The sequence below is a fragment of the Dromiciops gliroides genome, chromosome 1 (assembly GCF_019393635.1).
Source record: "Dromiciops gliroides isolate mDroGli1 chromosome 1, mDroGli1.pri, whole genome shotgun sequence".
Lineage (NCBI taxonomy): Eukaryota > Metazoa > Chordata > Mammalia > Microbiotheria > Microbiotheriidae > Dromiciops > Dromiciops gliroides.
Genome location: NC_057861.1, coordinates 80,880,076 through 80,907,751, shown reverse-complemented (window position 1 = coordinate 80,907,751; position 27,676 = coordinate 80,880,076). Strand labels below are relative to the sequence as shown.

Below are 27,676 nucleotides of genomic sequence, written 5' to 3'. Positions count from 1 at the left end.
CACGCTGTCAAATGCCAAGGGGTTGGGAGACTCAGTTCAGGTTAGGTAACAAGGGGTGGGACTAGGCAAGACTTCTGCTTATTAAGGCAAAGCTGCAAGTCTATGTGAGGATACGGAAGGTGAAAAGTGGGAAGGACTTTGGGTGAAGGACAAAGCGGAAGACCTGGTTCAGGTTGTCCTTACATAAGGTCTCTATCTGGAAATTTTTCAGGACCTGAAAGAGATATAGGAATTTCAAATATGTTGTCCCCATTAGCCCCAGATTGCTGTTCCCAGAATCCTGGGGGTCTTCCCCTAGCCTCTTGAGGAGTCTGCTCCTTTCCTTTGGCTCCTGTTCTCTCCCAGTTTTCCCCTTAATGGGGTCACAGTCCTCTCTTCTCCTGCACCATCCCTCCACAGGGCTTCCCGAGAGCTTCCTAAAGACACCCTGTGACCCTACTCCCAAACTTCTAGTAATGTTTGTCTTGGAGTAAAGACAAAAATGGGGTGAGAGCATTGCCTTTTCACTTCTTAATGGGTAGCAGGCACAAAAGAGGGCTTAGACCTCTTCTGCTTAGCCCTAAATAGCAGGATTTTGACTAGTGAGTAGAAGTCATAGGGAAGAACGTTTCAGCTGGATAGGAAGACTTTTGTAAAAAAGAGATATCCTACACCGAAATGGGGTGCCTCAGGCAGGGTGATGAGCTCCCTGTTTCTTCAGATATCCAATCAAAAGCTGATTCAGATTGTGGCTGAACTAAGGTAAATTTGGAAAATCCCTTCCAGCTCTAAAATTTTCTGATTCTCTCTTAAACCCACTCCAAACCCTTCCCCAATTTGGCGGAGTGACCTCCACTCAGTCTACTCACGTGGTGCAAGAAGAGGAGCATTTCAGTCTCAGCTATCCTGCGGCCAATGCACTGGCGAATCCCAAAGCCAAAGGACAAGTAACGGAAGTTGGGGATCTGATTACCAGCTTGGTCAGAGGTGGAGGTCAGCCAGCGAGACGGGTCATAGCGTTCAGGCCTAACAAACACCTCTGGGCTGCGGCCCATGGTATAAAGGGAGACCTGGACCAGGGTCTGTAAGGAGGACAGGATGTTCAGGGCCTGGAATGGGGTGTGGTGAGATAGGCTGGGAGTGGGGGGAGATGGCTGATAAGATGATAGAATGGGATGGGGTAGGATACGGTGGATTTATGTCCCTTTTGGTCCTTGGGCTCTTCGTGGAGTCTTTAAGTGTAGGGCAGTGTGTAAGCAGCAAAGACAAATAATGATGAATGAATCCTATGGGCAAGTAGGGGAAGTGGCATGTAAAGAATCATGTGCTAGTCAGGAAACCCTCAGGAAGTCAAGAGTTCTATGTTCTAGCCATGTTTCTGCTTTCTGGGAGACTGAGGTCAAATCATTTCTTTCTGGCCTCAGCTTTCCCTTCAGTAAAATGAGGACGTGGCACTCGACATAGTCTGGGGTCCCTCTCAGCTCTGATAGTCTATGTTTTCAGGCTCTTTCCAATTCTGTGTTCTATGGATAAAAGTTCTTTCTCCCAATAGAATGTAACCTCCTTGAGGGTAGGGACTTTTTCTTCTTTACAATCCAAATTTTCATCTTTAAGGTGTGCTTGTATGCCTAGTATTTGTCACTGTGCTATGCTTGAAGTAGGTGCCAAATGTTTGTTGATTGAATTTCCATTCTGATCTATGTTCTCTGTTGAGTTCTTTCTGGCTCTATTACTCTGTGTTCTGAGTTCTAAGGTTCATTCTAGCTGTGATGCTCAGTAACGATTCTGACAGGAAACTGAAGGCTGTAGATTGGAAGATATTCCAGAAGGGTAAGGAGGATGGGGCCTGAGAGGAGTTGACTCACCCCAGCAGGGACGTTGTAATTCTGCAGGACAGTGTCCTTAGCCAGGTAGCGATATAAAACCGAAGCAACTGGATAAAGCCTGGAGACAGGAGCAAGGAAGGGGGATCACTCAACCCCACACCCAGACAGGGCTTAACTCTGGACCACCATATGCTTTCCCAATCATTCTCCTTTCCCAAAGTCCTATCTCCCCTTTCCTCTCCCATCTCCTATCCAATTGTTTCCCTAAAACCTACACTGTACACCTTTCTAAGGTATCTCTTCTACCCCATTAACCACACACACCCTCTCAATGAACAAAAAGACCCCACAAATATTAAACAAGGTTATCCAGAGTCTAAAGGTATTTCACACAGATGATAGTGACTGAGGGCAACTGAGCCATTCACCCATATGTGAAGGACTGTTGTTGGGATGAGAGAACAGATTTCTTCCACTTAGCCTCAGAAAAAAAAAGAGCTAGGACCAACAGGAGAAGTTACAAGGATTTCAGGCTAACATAAAATCATTTAAAGTGACAGGGACTCTACAACGGTATATAGGGACCCATAATGAAATATGGACTACAAAGAAAGGAAGCTCCCCCTCACTGGAGGTATCAAAGAGGCTGAATGAGCAGCCTTCAGGGCAGATTTAGGGGGAATTTCCTCACTGGGTAAGGGTCTAACAAGATGGACTTTAGAGTCTTCTCCAGCTCTGGTATTCTACACCTGTACTAAGGAGTCTGAGACCATAGGATCATTGATTTAGAATCTTTAAAAGCCATCTAGGGGGCAGCTAGGTGGCACAGTGGATAAAGCACCAGCTCTGGATTCAGGAGGACCTGAGTTCAAATCCAGCCTCAGACACTTGGCACTTACTAGCTTGTGTGACCATGGGCAAGTCACTTAACCCCCATTCCCCCGCCAAAAAAAAAAAAAAGCCATCTAGACTAACTCCTGCGTTTTATAGAGGAGAAATGAAGTGAATTACCCAGGAGTACCTTACACCTTTTCCTGAAATCATCCCCAATGGGAGATAACTTCATAGGCACTAGTCTCTGTAAGTCCCAGGCCAGGTAAAGGTGGGAGGTGGGAGGTGGACACTAGAGGAAAAGTATCCTCCTCCTTCCTAGTTTGGCCATGGAGGCCACTAGCTCTGGGATTTCCAGCCAAGTCACCTCACTTCCCAACCACACCACCCTCCAACCCTACCCTACAAACCTCAGAGTCTCTTTGATGGTGGCACGAAGCAGGGGCAGTTCCTTCACCAATAGCTGTGTGTTCTCCTTGAGCCGTGCCTCTGCCTCCTTACTTTCTGCCCTCAAAGCACTCTGGAGATCTTGGTTCCGAGACAGCTCAAAAAGGGTTGACACTATAGGGAACGTGGTCTGTGAAAGGAGTAGGGCTCAGGTCAAGAGAAGGAGACCCATGGAGCCAAGAGTTGGCATCTCCCTCTCAGATCACACTGCTCTCTGACATGAGAAGCCATGTCTTCCCCATAGGACAGGGGTTCTACAGGGACACCAGGGGTCCCTATTTATGCCACAGTGGCCAGTCCAGGGTCCTAAATAGAAACACTTAGGAAATGGTATTTCTTGTCCTGTGGTTGAGCTGAATCCTCCCTCACCCAAGAGCTGAGGGACTTCCTTGAGCTCATCACAGTCTTTAGTTCTCTTGAAGCCATTGGAGCAAGACTAAAGACTGTGAGAAGGATGGAGGGGGAGAAACAATGACTCAGGAGACAGACAGACTGGCAGATAGACAGACAGAAAGAAAGACAGGAAGGAAGGAAGGAAGGAAGGAAGGAAGGAAGGAAGGAAGGAAGGAAGGAAGGAAGGAAGGAAGGAAGGAAGGAAGGAAGGAAGGAAGGAAGGGAGGGAGGGAGGGAGGGAGGGAGGGAGGGAGGGAGGGAGGGAGGGTGGAAAGAAGGCCAGCAGGTAGACAAGACAGACAGACAGGACAGATGGCACAAATGGGACAGACAAGGTTGGAGAGATGGATGGATGGATGGATGGATGGATGGATGGATGGATGGATGGATGGATGGATGGATGGGTGGATGGATGGATGGATAGATGGATGGATAGAAATATGTAAATGGGTAAAGAGACAGAAAAATATATATAAATAGGTAAGACACTTATTAAGTACTTACTATGTTTCAAATATTGCTAATGCTGGAGATATAAATACAAACAAACAAGACAGTCCCTTCCCTCAAGGAACTTACATTCTAACGGAGAAGACATTTCATAAAGGGGGACTAGAAATGGCAGGTGGAGGGAGCAAGGTATGTAAGCAGGGGCAATGCGAGAGGTCAGAGTGGACATGAGAGAAGGTGCTGAGCATCCAATGGTCATTTGAGGGGGTATTCAGCATCTGAGTGGGCACTGGGTGTCTAAGTAGGTAGGAGGAGTGGGTAGTTCTATGCTATTAATGCCCAGTTGAGCCCTCACCGTTTCCACACTTCCAGCAGTGAGTTCCATTATGTTGGCTTTGATGGAATCTAGTGATAGGTCAGCCTTTTCCAGCAGTTCAGCCATGATACCTGAATATTGGCTTGAGCTATTATTCAAACTCATCTCCTGGTAGATTCTCTGAATACACTTGTCAGCTAGAAAGAATGGAGGGAGATTGCAAAAAAGAGACTTGAGACACCAGAACTGAACACTTTTTTCACGACCCTGGGCATCCCACACACTCAAGCTGGATGCTTTTCCTTCTCCTCACTAATGTAGGACTCTAGTCCCCTACCACTCCCCTTTCCCCATCACCTCTCCTTCTTCCTCTCTTCATTCTTCTATTTCTCTAATTTAAATACCCTTGGAGGTAGCTAATGCAAGTATTATGCCCATCATTTTATGAATGGGAAAACAGATTCTAAGAGATTAAATTTACTCAGAGTTACATAAAAGAAAGAAGTACCAGGATTGGTACCCAAGATTTGAACCTCTGTCCTCTATAGTGAGCCTCCTCCCAGCTCTAATATTCAATGCCACAACCAGCTTTAAAATTCTGTTCTCATAGTCTCATTTTCCTCTTATTTGGAAAAATATAAGTCCTATGTTCTAAAACACAGCAGCTCTAGTTCTCCCTTCCCTCATCTCCCCATATTCCCATTTCTCTCCTCAGGCCCAGGGTGGAAACCAAGAGAAGCCCTCCTTACCATACTGGAAAATATCATCCCAAGCTTCCAAATGTTGTTTCCATGTATTAGAGTTGGTGAGTCGGCTCAGGGTCACGGGTGTGTACAGGAGCAGAGATGTGGAAGATATGACTTTGTTCATGGCCTGGATGAACCTCATACCATCAGGGTTTGGGTTGTTGCTTAGCAATCCCAGTCGTTCTCCATACAAGACATAGGTACTAGCTGTAGGATGGGGGTGGGGAAAGAGAGAAGGCTGAGTGGTGCCCCTTGCCTGACTACTCAGGTGCCCAACTGCCTCTCTTCCCTTCCTACCCATGACAATTCTGGTAGATGCTCTTTTTTTCTTGAGCAGAACACCAATTTCTTCTTGACTTTGGCAGCTTCTGATGTTATTGCCTTTGCAGTCTCTGAATACTCTCTCCTCCTTTGGTTTAGAGATTGCTACTCTCTCTAGCTACTCTTTCTCAATCTCTTCTGTTGGCTCATCTATGTCCTGCCCTCTCACTATATTGTCCCCACAAGCTTCTGTCCTCTGCCTTCTTCTCTTCTCTCTCTCTTCAACTTCTCTTCACTCACTTGATTTAAATATAATACCTATACACATCATTCCCAAGTTGATATTTCTATCCTAATCTCTCCCCTGGGCTTTAGTGCCACAGAACCAACTTGTAGCTGGCTATCTCCACCTAGTTATTCCATTTGCATCTCAAACTCAGCATGTCCTAAATAGATCTTATTCCCTCCTATGCTAAACCTGTTCCACCTCCAAACTTCCTGATATCTGTTGAGGGCCCCATCTTCCTCCAAGACACCAAGGCTTGTTACCTTAGAGATATCCTCAAATATACATTTCCCTCATCCCTAATTTACAGACAGTTGCTAAGTCTTGTCATTTCTATCTCCCAACATGATCATTCACATCAATAGGACGAGATGGACATCACCATTGCCATTCTTTCAGGCCTTACCACCTGCCCTACAACTGCCTATTCATGTTTTCTGGGCCCCACCATCTACCTTACTTCTTGGCTCCCCAGAGCCTTAGCATCGTTATCTAACCTATCTAGCCACTCTAAGGACCCTCGAATCTTGCATTCTGCCCCCTTCAGACTGCAGCCCTTATAAGACTACTGTACTTTCCTTTCTCCATGAAACCAAAATTTCTTTCCTTTAGTAACTTTCCCAGTTAGAGCATGAACTCCCTGAAAGCAGGGACTGTTTCCATTTTTTCCATAATTTCCATAGCATCTCCAGCACTTATCACAATATTTGGTATATAATAAACTCTCTTTTGGAGACATTTGGAGTTAACTGACTTGCCCAGGGTCAAACACCCAATAAGGCTGCATTTGAACTCAGGTCTTCCTGACTCCAAGGGCTGGTGCTCTATCCACTGCCCCACCTAGCTGTCCATAAGGTTGTAACTAATGCATTTTTTAATTTTTTATTCATTCATTTTCCTGTGACAATGCACTCATCTAGAACTTCTACCTGTAAGACCAATTCTTCTCTGTCTTCTTTACTGGCTCCTTTTACTCTCCAGATCTGATGTCGACTCAGACACCTCTCTTAACTTCACACGCTTTACCTCCTTATTCACCAGATGCTAATGTCTCTCCTGTCAAATAACCTCATTTCTCCACCCTCACATCCCTCTTTTTCCTTTCCTTTCCCCCACCCAAACACCCACCAGTCATGTGGGCAACCTCATTTCTCAGAATGACAAACCAGCAGGCTTCTTCCAAACTCAAATGTCTTCCAGTTCATGTCTTTTTTTATTCAGCTAGAATGACATTAGGTGTTCTTGGAGTCACTTTGTACCCTTCTCTGAGTTCACATTCTCCAGGAAGTCTTCTAAGTTTAAGTCTCCTTACCCCACCCCACCCTTTACCCCACCTCATACCTTCTGTAGAGAATCTGAAAACATAAGGGCTGATGTTCAAGGTGAGAGACTTTCGAACATTCTTCCTGATTTTGTTGTTCAAGTATTGGACAAAATCTTGGCAGACAGAATTCAACAAGGGGATGAACTGACCAGTGCTCTTTAGGGAGAGCACATCCTGATTCAACTTCATGCGGTTATTGAGCCACTCTTTCCCATTCCTGGAATTAAGGGTTAGAGGTTATAGGATGTTATCCCTTCTCCTCACTTGTCCATGCTTGCCTCAGCTTCCATATGTATTTTTAGTACTCCTCCTTACCTCCCCTCTGTCTCCCTTTTGTCTCAGTCCACATCTCTTCACAAAGCTGGAGAATTTCCAAGCTTTAAAAGAACCTTGAGGGCTAGTAGTCCAAACCAAGCCATACCTAAGTGGGAACACTCACTATAACACCTCCCGAGACATCCAATCTCTTCTTCTTTTTTTTAAAGTGAGGCAATTGGGGTTAAGTGATTTGCCCAGGGTCACACAGCTAGTAAGTGTTAAGTGTCTGAGGCTGGATTTGAACTCAGGTACTCCTGACTCCAGGGCCAGTGCTCTATCCACTGCACCACCTAGCTGCACCCAATCTCTTCTTGAAGACATACAGTATAAGTCTTTAAGACCTGCAAGGAAACCTGTTTCCTTCAGAGGCAGCCCATTCCCCACTGACATAACTCTCATTGTTGAGACTCCTTTCCTCACGCTGAGTCTCAACCTGGCTTTCTATTCTATGTCCCTCTCATTGTGGGTCCAACCCACATCTTCATTTGTATCTCTCTCTTTTTTCATGTCTCAACCTTTCTTTTGTCATCATTTGTCTTGTCTCTCCTTCTAATGGCATTTCTCTCTTACTCTATCTACAAGTTCCATAGTCTGTCTTGCTGTATATGACCACCTTCCTACCACAGTTCATCCATTTCCTCTGCTTCAGCATTGGCTCTTTGGAAGTAACTGGTATCATAGAAAGAGTTCTGCATTTGGAGTCCAGATGCTCAATAGGAAGGTGGTAATGTGAAATGGTAGAGAAGTTTGGGAGGAATAAAGAGATCTGAGTATCATCTAGCTGTTGTTGTTGTTTTTCTTTTGTTCTCAAAGAGGACCGTGACACTGGGGTGATGTCATGACTTGCACTAAATTGGATTTAAGTGAGGGAGGGCTGTGCAGGGTCACCAATCTCACTCTTTCCTCCAGAGCCATGTGGGTCCAGTGGCAAGATATACATCAGGATGACTGGAGATGGCCCCAGATGTTTAAGACAATTAGGGTTAAGTGACTTGCCCAAAGTCACACAGCTAATAAGTGTCTGAGGTGAGATTTGAGCTCGAGTCCTCCCAACTTCATGGCCAGTGCTCTATCCAGTGGGCTGCCCACCTAGCTGCCCATCTAGCTAGAAATGCTAAGAGAACTCTGCATGTCAATGAGATCACCAACCAAGACAATAGAGAAGAGAAAAGGGGCAGCTAAGTGGTGCAGTGGATAGAGCACGGGCCCTGGAGTCAGGAGGACCTGAGTTCAAATCCAGCCTCAGAAACTTAACACTTACTAGCTGTTTGACCCTGGGAAAGTCACTTAATCCCAATTGCCTCACCAAAAAAAAAAGAGAGAGAGAAAAGAAGAGGGTCCCAGACAGATCTTTGAGGGTCACTCAGGACCTCACATGTAGTCAAGTGTTTAGTAAATGCTTGTTGCTAAACCAACTGACTGACTGACCTGGGTTAAGCCTAATCTGTGATTCTGTGATCCAATGGGAGCTTGATTCCTGGATGATAGTTTAAAATATGGAAACTCATGACTCTTGGTCAGAAATTGAGTGCACCTGATTGACTTTTGACATCTTGATAGAAATGTAACCAGTGTGGATAATAGACGAAATGAATTTAGCTGTCCTGTAAGGAAGAAAATTGCTCTGACAGGTTTACCTGTCAGATTTCATTGCATGGGACTTTTTGGCTGAAATGTGACTCTGGAAGGGTTCATTGTTGTTCAGTCATTTCAGTCAAGCCCAAAGCTTTGTGACCCCATTTGGATTTCCTAGCAAAGCTGTAGAGCAGTTTGCCATTTCCTTCTCCAGCTAATTTTCCATGTGAGGAAACTGAGGCAAACAGGGCTAAGTGACTTGCCCAAGTTCAGAGTTAGTAAGTGTCTAAGGCCAGATTTGAATTCAGAAAGTTGAGTCTTCCTGACTCCAGGACTGGCATTCTATCCTCTGTGCTACCTGCTTCCCTAGAGAAGTCCATCTTAGTTCGAAAATAAATTAAATGCAGAACACATAAAAGATGGAAAGGGAGTAGCATGTGCACTAAGCATATTTACCCTTGTGAGAAAAGACTGGACTTGAGAGATCAATTGGGAAAATGTAACAGTGAAGTGGTTGTGGAATCAGGAACATGAAGGAGAGAGACAAGGAGGCAGAAAGACAGCTTCTCATAGTAAGACTTAACACTAGAGTAACTGGAGACTTTGGCTCTTTTTTTTTTATTTTTTTTTTTGGTGAGGCAGTTGGGGTTAAGTGACTTGCCTAGGGTCACACAGCTAGTAATTGTTAAGTGTCTGAGGCCAGATTTGAACTTAGGTCCTCCTGACTCCAGAGCCAGTGCTCTATCCACTGAGCCACCTAGCTGCCCCAGACTTTGTCTCTTCAAACTTCAGTTTCCATATCACTTTATGCTTTATCTCTTTCTTGCTGCCAAAAGCAAAGGAGCAGAAAAATCCATAATTTCCCTTCATGATGAAACCTACCCTTCCAAAGGTGGAGGCAATGACAAGAGGTATTTCAATTGGATGTTTGGATCTGACCAACAAGGAAAAAGAGTGGCTGGCCTCTGACTTGGTCCAACAGTATCTGGAGTGTTGGGTTGACTTGCACTTATAACATTTTTGAAAGTAAAAAACAAAAAACAAAAGTGGGTTTGTAAGTGTGGGTAGGAGGGGATGGGGAGGGGTTAAATCACATGAGACTCGCTTGGGGGACCTGGGAATTCTTAGCCTGGATAAGGGAATTCTTTAGGAGGGGGCAGTGGGACAAGATAACAACAATGATAATAATGGTAATCATTATTGCTGTTGTTATTGTTATGATTGATAAAGCACTTATGTGTCAGGAACACTGCTAAGCACTTTATAAATATTTTCTCATTTGGTCCTTACAACAACCCTGGGAGGTAGGTGCTATTATTGACCCCATTTAACAGTTGAGGAAACTGAGGCAGGCAGAAGGAAAGTATATTGCCCAGGATCACACAGCTTAAGGAAATGTCAAAGGCTGGATTTGAACTCCAATCTTCCTAACTCCAGGTGCAGTGCTCTAACTACAATGCCACATAGCTTCCAAAAGGTTACACTTCATTAGAAGTTTTCAAGGGCATCTAGGTGGCACAGTGGATAAAGCGCTGGCCCTGGATTCAGGAGGACTGGAGTTCAAATCCAGACTCAGACACTTGACATTTACTAGCTGTGTGACCCTGGGCAAGTCACTTAACCCTCATTGCCCTGCCCCCCCCCAAAAAAAGTTTTCAAGTGGAGTTGAATGTCTGCTTTGTTTTGCTAATGCAGAGATATTCTTGTTCAATATAGATAAGGGTTGTACTAGATGGTTTCTCTTGTTTCTTCCTATCAATCAACCAACAAGTTGAAGAACCTACTATGTGTAAGACACTGGGGATCTAAGGACAACGCAAAAGGGAAACAATCAATGAGAGATAAGTGAGTAGATCTCCTCTGAGACTTAACAAAAGTTGGTTATCTTTCAAGATCAACTTATTAGTTACCAACTTTCCCTGCTCCCTGGGTGTACCCCCTTTGAGACATCAACTTCTCTGATGGGTTCACAGAATATCAGAGTTGTTTCATTCTTTGCACTTAATAAGAGCTGGCATTCCCATAGCCCTTTATCAATATTATCTCATTTGATTCTTATACAACCCTGCGAGGTGGCAGCTATCAATATTCCCATTTTTCAGAGTGGGAAACTGAGTTTCCAAGTTCCATATAATTAAAAACCTCACAGGGTTGTATAAAAATCAAATGAGATAATATTGGTAAAGGACTATGGGAATGCAGTTTGTATTAAGTGCAAAGAATGAAACAACTCTGATATTCTGTGAACCCATCAGAGAAGTTGATGTCTCAGGGGTATACCCAGGGAGCAGGGAAAGTTGGTAACTCCAGTCTAAATAATAAGTTGAACTTGAGAAATAACCAACTTTTGTTAAGTCTCAGGTGAGGTCTATTAACTTATCTCTCATTGATTGTTTCCTTTTCTTCTTCCAACCTCCATGGATCTCTCTCAGGGGTTCTGCCTTTGGCTCTCTACCTGAATCTTTCTGTAGGTCTCATCCCCTACTCCCATTTGGTTCCATTGGGAACAATACTACCCTCTGTGGGGTTGATTCCCACACCAGACAAAAGCTGCACATCTATTTCTGGAAGAAGTATATTGGGAAACTTGCTCAAATATCCAAAAATGAGCTCACCATGTCCTTCCTCCATCCTCCTCCCTCCTAGATGGGGACTCTTTGAGGGCAGGTGGTAGATGTCTCACATCTCCCCACTTAGACCAGGGATTCGGTAGGATAGGACACTTTTCCCCTTCCATCCCTCTCTGCCCCATTCCAGCTGAGAAGTGGGGTAGCCCCTGGCAATCTCTGCTCTGGCTTCCCTCCTTCCCTGGGGCCTCCATGCTGCTCCCCAGCCCTACACAGGTACTCACAGGAGGAAGACACCACACTTCAGTTTTCGGCTCTGTCTGTGCATCAACCAGGGCACCACCAGATTCCTCTGGGGAAATTCTCCTTCAGCCTTCAATATCTTCTCCACATCCTGGGGCATCATCACGTTCACAGTGCTTATAGTGCCCACCTCGTCCCTGCAGTTTAGGCAAAAGGACCAGGTAGGATTGGGGTTCAGCATTCATTTACCCTGGCTCCACTTTGGAGATATCCACAGTGGAGGATGCTCCACTTTCCAGATAACAGGTCCTGGGGGCTCACTTTAGCCTTGGGGTTTTGGGAGAGTGGGGACTAGCTTCTCAATGAAAGAATCCCTTGAGATTAGAGACCATGAAGGGAACTCTGATATGGAGCCCCAATTGAACTAACTCTTCTCCATCCTTCAATGTCTACCTCAAATGCTACCCCCTCAAGGAAGCCTTCCCTGATCCAGCCCAGTTAGTTACACACCCCTTCATCATTTGACACGTCCTTTTGTTTGCACCTCTCTAAGGCAGGCTTAGTGTCATGCTGTGTAATACATTTCCCTGTGTTTCTTTCCTAGGCATTCCTTCTGCATTCCAAGTTTCATCAGAGCAAAGACCACCATGGGCATAACCTTTGTACCATCCCAAAACATTGCAGACATTCGAGAAATGTTTAGTGATCCCACAAGCATTAAGTGCTTACTCTGCACTGGGCAATGAAGGAATGCTGTGAAACCAAGCAATTCTGTTGGCCAGCAAGGTCCTCCTCTTGTCTAACTTAAAGCCTTCTCTAGAGAGTTTGAGTCTTCTGATGAGGGAAAGAAGCCCAGTACACTGCCTGTGATGAAGAGCTCTCAAGCTTCCTCTCCAAAGGTCTTATTTCAGTGTTGTTACCTCCAGCCTTGGTGTCTGAACAGCCCTCTCATGGGGGAATGGGAGACACTGAGCAACCCAGCCTCCCAGCCTGCTTTCCTGTCAACTACAGTTTATGTTCATGAGAACCTAGTTGGGCAAGGGCTCATTCTGGGACCAGTGTTAAGACTCAGTCTATAATCTGGCTTAGAGAGCAATCTTTAACTAGGACTGGGACTTACTCTATGACCAGGGATGGAGTGCATTCACTCTAGGACCTATAGAAAGAAAAATGGCCAGTAATTTTAATTGAGTATTACCTGTAGATGGGTCCCAGCTTCTGAAAGTTGTCCTGGAACTCTAAATGTAAGTTATCATAGCCACTGTCCTTCCATATTCGCAGCATCTTGGTCCAGCGGTTGCCTTGGCTCAGGGGAATGTCCTGGAAGGGTCTCACAGAACCAGATGGGGACTCAGACCCCCTGAAGGGCTCCTGGAGAGTCCCTGTCATAAGTTTCCGGCATCCTCCCAGCCTCCACAACAGGGTCTGTAGCAGCTGTGATCCTAACTTCATCTCCCACTGTCTGAGTCTTGTCTGTGCCTGATTCTAAGCCCATGTCATAGGCTATTTAAAAAGAAGGAAACTCAAATTCAAGGTCAAGGCCAGCCCTAGATCATGTGGACAGGGCCCAGGGCCATTAACAAATGTGGGAGAAGGGGGAGAACTTTTAGGGATTAGAAGGAAGGACATCCTATGACATAACTCAGAAGGGACCTTAATCAAATCAGCTCTACTCATTTTTGACAAGTCCCATTTTTCACAGATCACAAAGGAAGTGATTTGTCCATCTAGTAAATACTTGACCTGGGATTCCTATTCATGTCTCCTAACTCCTAATTCGTGGATCTTTCCATTGCATTACTCACTGACTTTGGAAGGACTGGACTAGAGATAAGAAAAAGTCCTAGTGGTTTCCTGTTCCTGTGGGTGCACCTGTGTATATTAATGATCACATGCATCTGTTCACACATCATACATGAGTACACATGTGTATGCGTGTGCTGCCCATTGGCCATCATTTGTGGCTGTAGACACATGGGTATCTTTGATAAAGTCACAAAATCTGACTTTAAAAAAAGTTATAACTCTGGGATTCTGACGCTTGCTCATCTAGAATATTTAGGAGATATTGGGCAGGGTGGAAATGAGGAGAATCTGGGAGAATGCTCTATCTCTGGAGGAGCTTTGGGGGGGGGGGTTGAACCACTGTGGGCCTGAAAGAAACAAAGGCAGAAACATGTGTGACCTGGAGGCATCAGGGAGAAGCAGGTGCCTGCAATTCCACAGGTGTTTTAGAGAGTACCATCCTGTCTTAGGGCTGGTATTGGCTGTTTGGTGTCTGGGAAACTGGCCTTGGAGTAGGAGCCAAATAGCTAAGGGGAGTATAAGATGGGGAAGACGAGATGATGAAGAAAGAGAGGAGAGGAGGAAGATGATAAGAATGGAAGAAAGAAGAGGAAAGGGAAAAAAGAAGGAAGGAGAAAAGTGCTGAAGGAATAAGGGAGAGGAGAGAAGATAGGAAAAGAGAGAAAAGAGGGAAAAAAGGAAGAAAAGTTGGTGACTTTATTTTGGCAAGATTGTCAAATGAGGGGGCAGCTAGGTGGCACAGTGGATAAAGTACTGGCCCTGGATTCAGGAGGGCCTGAGTTCAAATCCAGCCTCAGACACTTGACACTTACTAGCTGTGTGACCCTGGGAAAGTCACTTAACCCTCATTGCCAAAAAAAAAAAAAAAAAGATTGTCAAATGAGAAAGGAGTGTATTTGAGAGCAAAGTGGCCCAGTGGATAGAGCACTGAATCTGGAGTTAGGAAGACCTGGGTTCAAATCCAACCTCAGGTATTTGCTAGCTGTGTGACCCTGAGGAAGTCATATAACCCTGTTTACCTGGCTTCCTCATTTGTAAATGTGCTAGAGAAGGAAAGGAGAAGCCATTCCAGTATTCTTGCCAAGAAAACCACAAATGGGGTCACAAAGAATGAGACATGAACACCTGAACGATGACATATTTGAGGAAATAACATATCTTGAGAGTGAGTTGACAGTGAAGGTGGTTTCAGAGGCTGTGTTTAAACTGTTGCTAGGGTAAATGAGTTAATACCTTTCAGGACAAGCCTGAAGGTTGGGAAGCCCAGCTTCCCAGTGGCACAGATGTGAGAAAGACCAAGTGTCCTGTGGTAAGACTGTAACCTGGCCATAGATCTCAGCAGCCCTTCCCCTCTCCATGTAGTGGGTCCCATCAGGTCAAGGCAGCAGAGACGAAAACAGTTTAAGATCTAATTCACACCAATTCCATGTTGCCAGATTCTGAGCTCCCCCTAGCGCAGGGCATTTGCAACAGGTTTGGTTTCCTGGACCTCTCGGATGGTCTGACAAAGCCTCTGGACCCTTCTTCAGAATCACGTTTGCTGCTGACATTCATAATTGTAGGGCTGGCTGAGGGAGTAGAGACTAAGCATAACTGATCAATACACTGAAAAATTCCTTAAATATGTATAATATGTCACCCCTGTGGACCTCCTCCCTTTGCAGAGAAAGGAGTTGGGAATGTCTTCTCCATATCTCTTCTTATTGTTGTTGGAGTTTTTGTTTGTTTGTTTGTTTGGTTGGTTTTTTGGAGGCAATGAGTGTTAAGTGACTTGCGCAGGGTCACACAGCTAGTAAGTGTCAAGTGTGTGAGGTCGGATTTGAACTCAGGTCCTCCTGAATCTAGGGCCGGTGCTTTATCCACTGCGCCACCTAGCTGCCCCTACTTTAACTTTTAATTAATGAGTATATGTTGTTCTTTTTATTTACCTCGTCATATTTATTGCATATATTATTTTCTTGGCTTTACTAACTTCACTCAGCATCAGTTCGTGTAGATCTTTCCTTGCTTCTCTGTATTCATTGTATTCATCATTTCTTACATCACAGTACTATTCGATTACATTCATGTGCCTAATTTGTTTAGCCATTCTTCTGTTGATGAGCATCTACTTTGTTTCCAATTCATTGCTATCACACATTGCTAATAAACATTTGGAGAGGGGACTTTCTCCAGCAATGGGATCTCTGGGTTAAAGGGTATGAACATTTTAGTCACTTTATTTGCATAATTTCACATTGCTTTCCAAAAGGGTTGCACTGAATTACAACTCCACCAACAATTCACTAATGTGTCTATCCTCCCACAACTCATCCAACATTGATTATTGCAACCTTTTGTCTTCTTTGCCAGTTGGCAAGGTATGAGGTGAAATCTTGGGCTTGTTTTGATTTGCATTTTTCTTATCAGTGACTTGAAGCATTCTTTAATATGGCATTTAATACCTTGCTATTCTTCTTTTGAGAATTGTTCATTCATAATATTAACCATTTGACCATTGACCATCATTTTGACCATTTATCCATGGGGCCTTGACAGATATTGTCATGAAAAATTTTAAGTCCAACAAAGAAAAAGAAACAGTGAAGTCTCCAAGCTGTAGAAAGATAGGTTTACTGAAAGAGGGTACCTGTCTCACAATAAAGCCGGTCTCAGGTATAGGACCCAAAGACCCCAAGCAGTGCCAGTCTTAGACTTTTATACCCCTATGAAGCTTAAATGCTTATATACCCTACTAATTTTAGACAAACTTCTCCCATTTTACAGTCCACAAAGACACATAAAGACAATCAAAATGCTATGTGTCTGGACATACAGTCAACAAATAAACAGTCAATTTTCTTGACATGTTGTGAAAATGGGACAGTCTAACTTTTTAATATGTCTAAAAACACATTCACAGAATCAAACAAGTGTGAAATTGTCTACAATAAGTAATTCATATCTATATTGTCAAGACTAAAGTTAATCTTATATTCACCTAACAGCATTTTATAAGCATTACTCCCCTATTTGCTTAAATCACAATTTATTCACTATATACTGATTATCAAATTACAACTTGTAGTATATGATACTGATTAAATCACTTATATCTAAAGAGACAAATCATATATCTAAGGGTTGGGGAAAATCTCACTCACATTATATATATATATATATATATATATATATATATATATATATATACACTTCTTTATTTAGCTTGGATAACAAATTCTTATCAGAGAAACGTGATACAAATATTTTTTCAGTCACCTCCATTTCCCTGCTTGTTCGAAACACATTAATATTGTTTGTGCAGAAGCTTTTCAGTTCCATGTCATCAAAGTTATCAATTTGATCTTTTGCAATTGCCTCTATCCTTTATTTTCTTAAGAATACATTCCCTACCCATATATATATATATATATATATATATATATATATATATATATATATATATATGAAAGGTATATGATCTGCTGTTCTTGTAACTTTTTCATAGACTGATCTTTAATATTAAGGATGTGAATCCACTGGATAGTTGATTCAATATTGTAAAAAAAAAGTATTGGACTAAGATTAATTTCTGCTAGACTGCTTTGCATTTTTCCCAACAGTTTTCATCAAATAAAGAGTTTTCCAATCTTGAACCATCTTTGTATCCCCTATATAAATCCAATTTGGTCATGATTAATGATTTCTTTGATGAATTGATGTAATCTATTTGACAGGATTTTATAATTTTTGAATCAGTATTCACTTATGCTATTGGTCCATAGTTCTCCTGTATTTTTCCCTTAACTGGACTAGGTGTTAGAGTTATATTTGTTTGATAAAAGGATTCTGGTAGAGTACTTTCTTTCTCAGTTATTGAGAATAAGTTGTGTACTAATTTCTTATTAATTTGTTTACTAAATGGGTACTAATTGTTCTTTAAAAGTCTGATAAAATTCTCCTGAAACCATCAAGGTCAGGTGTTGTTTTTTTCCCCATCTTTGGTAATTTCTTCCATATTGTTCTACTTCCTTTTCTGAGATTCCGTTATTTAAGGTCTCTAGTTGGTCTTCTGTCAGTTTGGGTATTTTAAGTGTTTGAAGGTATTCCTCTATTTCTTTTGTGTTCTCAGTTTTGTTAGCATATAACTGGGCACAATGGGGCAGCTAGGTGGTACAGGATTTAGAACACCAGCCTGATGTATATCTTTCCACTAGACCCAGATGGCTCTGGAAGAGAGAGTGAGGTTGGTGACTTTGCATGGCCCTCTTTCACTTAAATCCAATTCACTGCAAATCATGACATCACCTGATGTCATAATCCTCTTCCAGAATGAAGGACAACCAACCAACCAAACAACTGGGCACAATATGTTCTGATTTTTCTCTGTCTTCTGGTTTTGTTTTGATTTCGCTTCTTTGCTGTTTTGTGGTTTATTTAAACATTCTTCTCTCTTCTTTTCCTCATATTAGGTAAAGGTTTATCAATTTTTATGAGCTATTTTTAAAGAACCACTTTATAGTTTTCTTTATGATTTCTTTAGGAATTTTTTGGTTTCCAGTGTAGTTCTCCTCCAATTGTTAATATCTTTTCTTTTGTGCTTATTATAGGTTTGTTTCTTTGTTGGGTTGGGCAGTTAGGTGGTACAGCAGATAGAGTACCAGGCCTGGAGTCAGGAAGACTTATCTTTCTGAGTTCAAACCTGGTCTCAGACATTAATAAGCTGTGTGATCCTCGGCAAGTCACTAAAACCTGTTTGCCTCAGTTTCTTCATCTATAAAATGAGCTGGAGAAGGAAATTGCAAACCATGGCAGTTTCTTTTCCAAGAAAACCCTAAATGGGGTCATGAAGAGTCAAAGACAACTGAAACAACTTAATAATTTTGTTGGCTTTCTCATTTTTACATCAATCTCCTTTTTTTCAAAAGTATGTTTACAGGGATATGATGTTCTACACCCCACCCCACCCTCAGGACTATTTTAGCTGCATCTCCAAAATCTTGGTATATTGTTTCATCATTATTATTTTCTTTCACATAATTATTCACTTACTGATTTATTCCTTGACTTGCTCATTATTTAGAATTTCATTGTTAAGTCTCCATTTGGTCTTTTGTTTGTGCTTCCTGAACTTATTCTTTTATTTACTGCATAATGGGCTTACTATTTCTTCCTTTTTGCATTTGTTTACAATATCTCTGTCCCCTAGTATGTAGTCATTTGTAAAAGTTTCATGTGGTGCAAAGCAATTTGTAGGCAGATTGCAGAAGAAAGGCATTCTTTTTTTTAATAAAATTTTTATTTAAAGTGTTGAGTTCCAAATTCTCTCTCTCTTTCCCTCCCTCCTCTCCCCCCTCCTTGAGGCAGTAAGCAATTAGATATAGGTTATACATGTGCAATTATGTAAAACATTACCATATTTCTATTAGAAGACTCAAATAAAAGAGGTAAAGGAAAGTGAAAAATAGCATTTTTCAGTCTGTGTCCAGTCAATATCAGTTCTTTCTTTGGAGATGGATAGTATGCTTCATCATTAGTCCTTTGGGATTATCTTGGATCACTGTATTGTTGATAATAGTTAAGTCATTCACAATTCTCCATCAAACAATGTTTCTGTCACTGTGCACAACATTCTCCTGGTTCTGCTCACTTTACTATACATCAGTTCATATAAGATTTTCCAAGCCTTTCTGAAATCATCTTGCTTGTCATTTCTTATAGTGCAATAATATTCCATTACAATCATATACCACCGCTTGTTCGGCTATTCCCCAATTGAAGGACATTCCTTTGATTTCCAATTTTTTTTCAATTTTGATAGAAACTATTTATTAATAAACAAGGGGGCCAGTGAAGATGTTTACTTCTTGGACACACCCACAGTGCAACCCCTGCAGCCAGTAGTCTTGGTGTGCTGGCCCCCGACTCAGAGACCCCAGAAGTGCCGAAGCCCACGATGTGCCCAAATCTTTTTCAGTCGCTCCAGATCCTCACAAAGCTTATTGTCCAGACCATTGGTCAGAACCTGTCTATATTTTCCATCCTTTACATCCTTCTGCCCGTTAAGGAACCAGTCTGGAATCTTGTATTGTCGAGGATTCTGCATGATGGTGATCACACACTCCACCTCATCTTCAGTGAGCTCACCAGCCCTCTTGGTGAGTTCAATGTCTACATTTCTCAGTACTACATAGGCATATCTTCGACCCAAACCCTTGATGGCTGTGATGGCAAAAGCTATTTTCCTCCATCCATCAATGTTGGTGTTGAGCACTCTCAAAATGTGCTGGAACTTCTTGGGGATTACAAGAGACATGGCTGCAACGGCGGTGTGAAAGCCTTCTCTGGAAGAGCTGATTTCCAGTTCTTAACTACCACAAAATACCTGCTAAATTATTTTTTTATAAATGTCTTTTCTCTTTTTTTGGTATGTCTTTGGGATATAAACCTAGCAGTGTTATTGCTGGACCACAGGGTATGCACAGTTCGATAGCCCTTTGGGCATAGTTAGAAGGAAGATATTCTGACCCATACCTGTGAGTCCCTCCAACAATCATGTCAAACTTATGGATAGCAAATTTAGTTGATCCCCAATCTTCTCCCAGCAGACCTCTGTAGCTGTGAATCATAGAACACCATATTCCCTGAAGACTCTAGATTACAAACCACAAGGACAATGAAAAATGTCTAAGTAAGCTATAGTTTATTCCCAAAGATGGGTTACATATGAGAAGGGGCATAGGAACCCTCCCCGCATGACCAGAAGAGGTAGGATAGTCCTGTAAGAAAATCAGATGGGTAGTCTGGGTTGCTGCTACTCTGGCATCCAGAAAACATTAAAATAATCAGATAAAGCCCCCCAGGACATGGGGAATATGCTTAGTGGGGCACAAGCAGAATGAGAAGAGATGGTAAAAAGTAACTACAGGCAGTGAAGGATATCCATATCCAGATGATGAGGGATATCTGCACCCCTATTGATGTGATCCCAGATCTGTTGAAGCATTCTTATAATTTGATTATTTCTTTTGCTTAATTTAGAATTTTTCCCAAATTATATGTAAAAACATTTTTGATGATTTTTAAAACTTTGTGTTTCAAATTCTCTTCCTCCTTATCTCCCCATTCCCCCTTAAGAATGCAAGCAATTCAATATAAGTTATACGTGTGCAGTTATGCAAAACATTTCCACATTACCTAAGTTGTGAAAGAAAAAAGACCAAAAAAACTTAAGGAAAAGAAACTAAAAAAAATTATACTTCAATTTGTATTCAGACACCATCAGTTCTTTCTCTGGACATGGACTGCATTTTTCATAAGTCCTTCAGAGTTGTCCCGGATCATTGTATTGCTGAGAATAGCTAAGTCATTCATAGTTGATCATCTTATAATATTGATACAGCTGATCATCTTAAAATATTGCTCATTATGATTATTTCTTGAGAAAAATGGACACTAAGTTTGTGAGAAGGGAAGTGACTAGTCCACAGCCTTGCTGACAGACTCAGCCCATAGATTTAAGAATCTGTTCAGGTTGTTGTTTTTATTTTTTGAGGTTTTTCCTTTTTGCTCTGATTCTTCTTTCACAGCAAGACTAATGCAGAAACATGTTTAATGTGATTGTACATATATAACCTATATCAGATTACTTACTGTTTTGGGGAGGGGGGAAGGAGGGGAGGGAGGGAGAAAAATGAGAAACTAGAAATCTTATAAAACAAATGTTGAAAACTATCTCTACATGTAACTGGAAAATAATAAAATACTTTTATAAGTAAAAAAAGAATCTGTTCAGGTCTATTTCTCCTCTGCCCCATAGCCACCCTCTCTTCCTGCCCTTTGGTCTGGTAGATTAGGTTGCTGAAGTTCTGAAGCACCCACTCTGTACCTGTTTGACTTTACAGTAGTAAGAGATAAGTGGGACCTAACATCCTTCCTTCTTTATCCCTTTCCTTTCCTCATCTGACCTCCCTCCTGCTGTTCACATCGATCTCGTCCTTGGCAATTTAAATCAAATTTAGAATGTGTGACCTTGGAAGATTGAGTTAAAGCCTTACGCAAGGTCCCCAGTGTTAAACTGGAGATGAGGACAGGGGCAGGGGAAGGCAGAATGCAGCTTCATGCCTTGATTCTCCCATGAGTCCCTGTCATGGTCTGTGCCCAAGGCTCAGGAGGACATAGAAGACCCATCTCCCAGGGTCTTCTGGGAAATATGGGAGCAGGGGATCCAAGACAAATGATTAGTCTGGCTCTATGGCCAGGCAACAAGTACAGAGTCTAGGCTGAGACTTGGGTCTCACTGACTTCTGCTCAGCTCCCCAGGACACCAGCTCCTTTGTCCAGAGCCTGTCCAGGACCTTTAGGCCAAGGATTCTCTAACCTCCTTCTATTTACTAAGGCTTTCAGGACCACTAAACCCAGCCAGAACAAGGGAGGTAGTGGGATGTGATCAGGCCATGTTCAATTCTAGATGCCACATTTTAGAAAGGACAAGAAGAAGGGGAGAGGGAGGAGGTCATTCAATTCAACAAACATGTATCAGGCAACAAATATTTGCAAAGTACTCTACTAGAGGGGAAATAGATATATTTTGACCTCAAAGATTTTACTTTAACTTGGGTGATAAAACCATGTCCAAAAATAAATTCAAAGTAATTTCTTTTCCTTTTTTGTTTTTTTAAATTTTTAAATTTTCATTTTGTTTAGAATTTTCCCCAAGTTACATGTAAAAAATAAAAACCTTTTTTTTTCACATTGATTTTTTAAAACTTTGGGTTCTAAATTTTCTACCTCCCTCCCAACTCAATCCTCCCTATGAAATCAAGCAATTCCATGTAAACTATACATGTACAGTTATGCAAAACATCTTCACATTAGTCAGGTTGTAAAAGAAAATAGACAAAATAACTTTAGAAAGAGAAGCTAACAAAACTATACTTCAATCTGTATTCAGATACTATCAGTTTTCCTGTTGATGGTTTGCATTTTTCATACATCCTTCTGATAGCATCCAGCTCATTTCACAGTTACTATTGCTCACCATATTACCTTCCATCTTATTCCCTCCCCTTGATATTTACTCTATTTTCTATCTTCCTACACTGTATCCCTCCTTGAAAGTGTTTTGCTCTTTACTGACCCTTCCCCCAATCTGCCCTTCCTTCCTTTGTTTCTTCCCCCCCTTATATCCTCCCCCACCCACTTTCCCTCAGGGCAAAACATGTTACTAAACCCATCTGAGTATGTATATTATTCCCTCTTTGAGCCAATTCTGATGAGAGTAAGGTTCACTCACTCTCCCATTCCTTCCCCATCTTCCCCTCCACTCCATAAGCTTTTTCTTGTTTCTTTTATGTGAGCTTCTTTTCCCCAGTCCACCTCTCCATTTCCCTTTCTTCCAGTGCATTTCTCTTACCCCTTAACTTTATTTTGAAGATGTCATCATGAGTCAGCTAGGTAACACAGTGGACAAAGCACCAGCCCTGGACCCAGGAGGCACCAAGCCCAAATCCAGCCCCAGACATAAGCCACCCCACCCTGCCTGCCCCACAAAAAACAAGGATAAACAAAAAATTAATGCTTTACAGATGTCATCCCTTCTTATTCAATTCACACCTGTGCCCTCTAAGTATATTCCTTTCAGCTGCCCTAATACTGAAAAAGTTCTTATGAGTTAGAAGTATTATCTTCCCATGTAGGAATGTAGACAGTTTAATATTTTAATATCCCTCATGATTTCTTTTTCCTGTTTACCTTTTTATGCTTCTCTAGGGTCTTGTATTTGAAAGTCAAATTTTCTATTTAGTTCAGGTCTTTTCATCACAAATGCCTGAAAGTCCTCTTTTTTATTGAAGTCCCATTTTTCCCCTGAAAGATTATACTCGGTTTTGCTGGGAACATGATTCTTTGCTGTAGTCCCAGTTCCTTTGCCCTCTGGAATATCATATTCCATGCCCTCTGTTCCTTTAATGTAGATGCTGATAGATCTTGTTTTATCCTTACTGTAGCTCCATAGTATTTGAATTCATTTTTTTCTAGCTGCTTGCAATATTTTCTCCTTGGCTTGGGATCTCTGGAATTTGGCTATAATATTCCTGGAAGTTTTCCTTTGGGGATCTCTTTCAGGAGGTGATCATTGGATTCTTTCAATTTCTATTTTATGTTCTGCTTCTAGAATATCAGGGCGATTTTCCCTGACAATTTCTTGGAAGATGATGTCTAAATTCTTATTTTGATCATGATTTTCAGGTAGTCCAATGATTTTCAAATGATCTCTCCTGGATCTATTTTCCAGGTCAGCTTTTTTTCCAATTAGATATTTCATATTGCCCTCTATTTTTTTATTCATATGGGCTGCTAGGAAAGGAAATTTCTTTCTTTCTCTCTGGCTATACCGAATTAGGTCTGAGCTAGGATGTCCATGCTATAATGAATCTGTTCTCAATCTCTCTCTCTTCACTAACTTATAATATCTATTTTAATAAATCTTTAAAAGCCTAAACTCTTGTTGAATTTATCAGTGATTTTAGGCAGCTTCCCCCTAAGACTGTGGGGGGGGGCATATTAGAACCCACAATTTAGATTTAAACAACATGCAAGTATGCCAATTATCACCACTACTATTCAATATTGTTTTACAAATTCTAGCTACAACAATAAGAGAAGAAGAAGAAATTGAAGGAATTAGAATAAGCAATGAGGAAACAAAACTATCACTCTGCAGATGATATGACAGTATACTTCAAGAATCCTAGAGAATCAAGTAAAAAACTAGATAAACTAATTTAAAATTTCAGCCAAGTTTAAGGATATAAAATAATCCTACAGAAATTCTACATATTACCAACAAATTGCCACAGGAAGGGATAGAAAGGGAAATTCCATTTAAAATAACTTTAGACAATATCAAATACATGGAAGTCTACCTGCCAAGACAAACCCAGGAACTATATGAACACAATTACAAAATACTTTTCACACAAATAAAGTCAGATGTAAATGATTGGAGAAATATTAATTACTCATGAGTACACTGAGCCAATATAATAAAAATGACAATTCTACCTAAAATAATTTAAATATTCAGTGTCACAACATTCACATTACAAAAAAAAGTTATAATTAGGTAAAATAATAACAAAATTCATCTGGAAGAACAAAAGGTCAAGAATATAAAGGGAATCAATGAAAAAAATGTGGCTTAGCAGTACCAGATCTCAAATTGTTATTACAAAGTGATTATCATCAAAACAATCTGGTACTGGCTAAGAAATAGTGTAGTTGTGGCGCAGAGCCAAGATGGCAAGGAGGAGTCAGCAAGCTGCCTGAGCTCTCCTTCTGTTCCCTCAAAAAGAACATTAACTCAAGCCTCTGGAAGGATTCTGAAACTACAGAACCTGCAGAGACAGAGAGACACAGTCTTCCAACCAGAGATAATTTAGAAGACTTCAGGAAAGGTCAGTCTGACTCAAACAAAAGGGAGGTGCAGTGCAGGGCATCAGCGCAGTGCTGAGAGAGTCGGGCAAGTCAGCAGGAAGCTGTGGGCCACAGCCGAGCAACTGAGGCCCCTGGATCCTGGTTCAAAAATCTGGTAGTACAGGACAGTGGCAAAACCCACCTGCACCAGCTGAGAGGACAGGTTGCCAGCTGGAGGGCCACACACAGGACAGATGCAACCAGGCCTGATCCTAGCATGCTCAGACAGGAAGTCCAGGGCAGAGGAAATCCACAAGGCATAGAGGCCTCGGTGTAAAAAGCCGGTGACACTGCCCCAATATCCCAGCACAAGAAGCTCGAAACAGGGACTCTGGTGCTCCCAGAGAAGACCTCAACTTAAATAAATAAATAAACAAATAAGTAAATAAATGAGTGAATGAATGAATAAATGAATGAATAAATAAATAAATTAGCTGTGGTATGAGTAAGAAACAAAAAAGAGTGCTCACCATTGAGAGCTTCTGTATCAACAGGGAAGAGGCAAACACAAACTCAGATGAAGACAATACTCTCAAATTGCCTACATGTGAAGCCCCAAGAGGGGAGATCAATTGGTCTCAAGAACAAAAAGCCTTCCTGGAAGAGCTCAAAAAATGATTTTAAAAATCAATTGAGAGAGGCAGAAGAAAAAATAGGAAGAGAGCTCAAAAAGGATTTCCAAAGTCAATTGAGAGATGTAGGAGAAAAAAATGGGGAGAGAAATGAAAGATAGACAAGAAAATTATGAAAAAAGAATAAGCAGATTGGAAAAGGAAGCACAAAGATTGACTGAAGAAAACAATTCCTAAAAAAATTCATCTAGCCAAATGGAAAAAAAGGTGCATAATCTCACTGAAGAAAACAATGCCTTAAAAAATTCATTTGGCCAAATGGAAAAAAGGTGCATAATCTCACTGAAGAAAGCAATGCCTTAAAAATTAAAATTGGACAGTTGGAAGATAAGGAATCCATGAGACACCAGGAATCAGTCAAGCAGAATCAAAAGAATGAAAAAAATAGAAGAAAATGTGAAATACCTCACTGGAAAGACAACTGACCTGGAAAACAGATCCAGGAGAGACAATTTGAGAATCATTGGACTGCATGAAAGCCATGAATAGAAAAACAGTCTAAACATCATATTCCAGGAAATTATTAAGGAGAACTGCCCTGATATTATAGAATCAGAGGATAAAATTATCATTGAAAGAATCCACCAATCACCTCCTGAAAGAGACCCCAAAAGGAAAACTCTAAGGAATATTGAAGCCAAATTCCAGAATTATCAGGTGAAGGAGAAAATACTCCAAGCAGCCAGAAAGAAGCAATTTAAATATCATGGAGCCACAGTCAGGATTGCTCAGGACCTGGCAGCTTCAACATTAAAGTATCACAAAGCTTTGGAATATGATATTCCAGAAGGCAAAGGAGCTTGGATTGCAGCCAAGAATCAATTACCAAGCAAAAATGTGCATTCTCTTTCAGGGGAAAAGATGGGCATTCAATGACATTGGGGACCTTGAAGGTTTCCTGAGGAAAAGACCAGAAGTGAATAGAAAATTTGATCTTAACATACAAGACTCAAGAGAAGTTTAAAAGGTAAATGGGGGGAAAAAAGTTACTCAATTAAGTTAAACAGTTTACACCCCTACACAGGAAGATAATACTTATAACTCTTGAGAACTATAAATGTATTTGGGCAGACAGAAGGATTATACACAGAGGGTATAAATATAAATTGTCTTTGATGTGATGATATAAAGAAAATTAAGGGGTTAAAAGGGATTTTATGGGGAGAAGAAGAAAGGGGAGGTGGAATGGGGTGAATTACATCATATGAAGAGGTGAAAAAACCCTATTACAATAGAGGGAAAGAAGGGAGGGGTGAACATTGATTCAACCCTATTCTCATTAGATTTAATTCAAAGAGGGAATAACATACGTTTATTTGGATAAAGAAACTTAGTTTATCCTTTAGGGAAGTAAAAGGGGAAGGGAAAGGGGGGACTGATAGAAAGGAGGGCAAAAGCAAGGGAGAAAAGGGTAAAGAAAAGGGAGGGGTGATAAAAAAAGGGAGGACAGATTGGGGGAGGCAGGGGTAAGAAGCAAAACATTGGTGAGGAGGAATAGGGTGAAAGAAGGGGTGAAAAGTACAAAGGGGGTAAATAGAATGGAAGGGAATAGACAGTAATAATAACTGTGAATGTGAATGGGATGAACTCTGCTATAAAACAGAAGCAAATTGCAGAGTGGATTAAAAACCAGAATCCTACAATATGCTGTTTACAAGAAACACATTTGAAGCAGATAGATACACACAGAGTAAAGGTAAAAGGCTGGAGCAGAATATATTGTGCTTTGGCTGAAGTAAAAAAGCAGGAGTAGCAATCCTTATCTCAGACAAAGCACAGGCAAAAATAGATCTCATTAAAAGAGATAAGGAAGGAAACTACATCTTGCTAAAAGGTACTATAGATAATGAAGTAATATCAATATTAAATATGTGCCAAGTGGTATAGCATCCAAATTCTTAGAGGAGAAGTTAAATGAGTTACAAGAGGAATTAGACAGTAATACTATACTAGTGGGGGAATCTGAATCTTCCCCTCTCAGAATTAGATAAATCTAGTCAAAAAATAAATAAGAAAGAAGTGAAATAGGTGAATAGAATACTAGAAATGTTATACATGATAGATATCTGGAGAAAATTGAATGGGGATAGAAATGAATATACCTTTTTCTCAGCAGTACATGCCACATTTTCAAAAATTGACCATGTATTAGGGCACAAAAACATCATAGTCAAATGTAGAAAGGCAGAAATAGTAAATGCGTCCTTCTCAGATCATGATGC

At 41.3% G+C, this 27,676-nt stretch overlaps 2 protein-coding genes across 2 annotated transcripts; both read right to left on the bottom strand.

The window, feature by feature from the left end:
- Positions 1-21: 21 nt before the first annotated feature.
- On the bottom strand, positions 22-14,922 carry LOC122745920 (cytochrome P450 11B1, mitochondrial-like). Its single transcript, XM_043991376.1, has 10 exons — positions 14,788-14,922; positions 12,761-13,047; positions 11,604-11,759; positions 6,877-7,076; positions 4,992-5,195; positions 4,282-4,439; positions 3,047-3,213; positions 1,845-1,923; positions 849-1,061; positions 22-214 (listed from the first exon to the last, which is right to left on the bottom strand). Exons 1-10 carry the CDS (start codon positions 14,920-14,922, stop codon positions 101-103), a joined length of 1,713 nt encoding a protein of 570 aa, XP_043847311.1. The 3' UTR covers positions 22-100.
- Positions 14,923-19,273: 4,351 nt separating this feature from the next.
- Positions 19,274-19,694, bottom strand: LOC122737615 (40S ribosomal protein S18-like). Its single transcript, XM_043979928.1, has one exon. It carries the CDS (start codon positions 19,661-19,663, stop codon positions 19,274-19,276), a length of 390 nt encoding a protein of 129 aa, XP_043835863.1. The 5' UTR covers positions 19,664-19,694.
- Positions 19,695-27,676: the final 7,982 nt, after the last annotated feature.

What these genes read in the sequence shown, in the direction of transcription:
- LOC122745920 (XM_043991376.1), bottom strand. Translation starts at nt 14,922, where the DNA reads ATGAATGTCAGCAGCAAACGTGATTCTGAAGAAGGGTCCAGAGGCTTT. An exon ending in AAGCTGGGACCCATCTACAG is followed by an intron (nt 11,760 to 12,760) that starts GTAATACTCAAT and finishes CCTAAACTGCAG; the next exon opens with GGACGAGGTGGGCACTATAA. An exon ending in GGATGATATTTTCCAGTATG is followed by an intron (nt 4,440 to 4,991) that starts GTAAGGAGGGCT and finishes CATTCTTTCTAG; the next exon opens with CTGACAAGTGTATTCAGAGA.
- LOC122737615 (XM_043979928.1), bottom strand. Translation starts at nt 19,663, where the DNA reads ATGTCTCTTGTAATCCCCAAGAAGTTCCAGCACATTTTGAGAGTGCTC.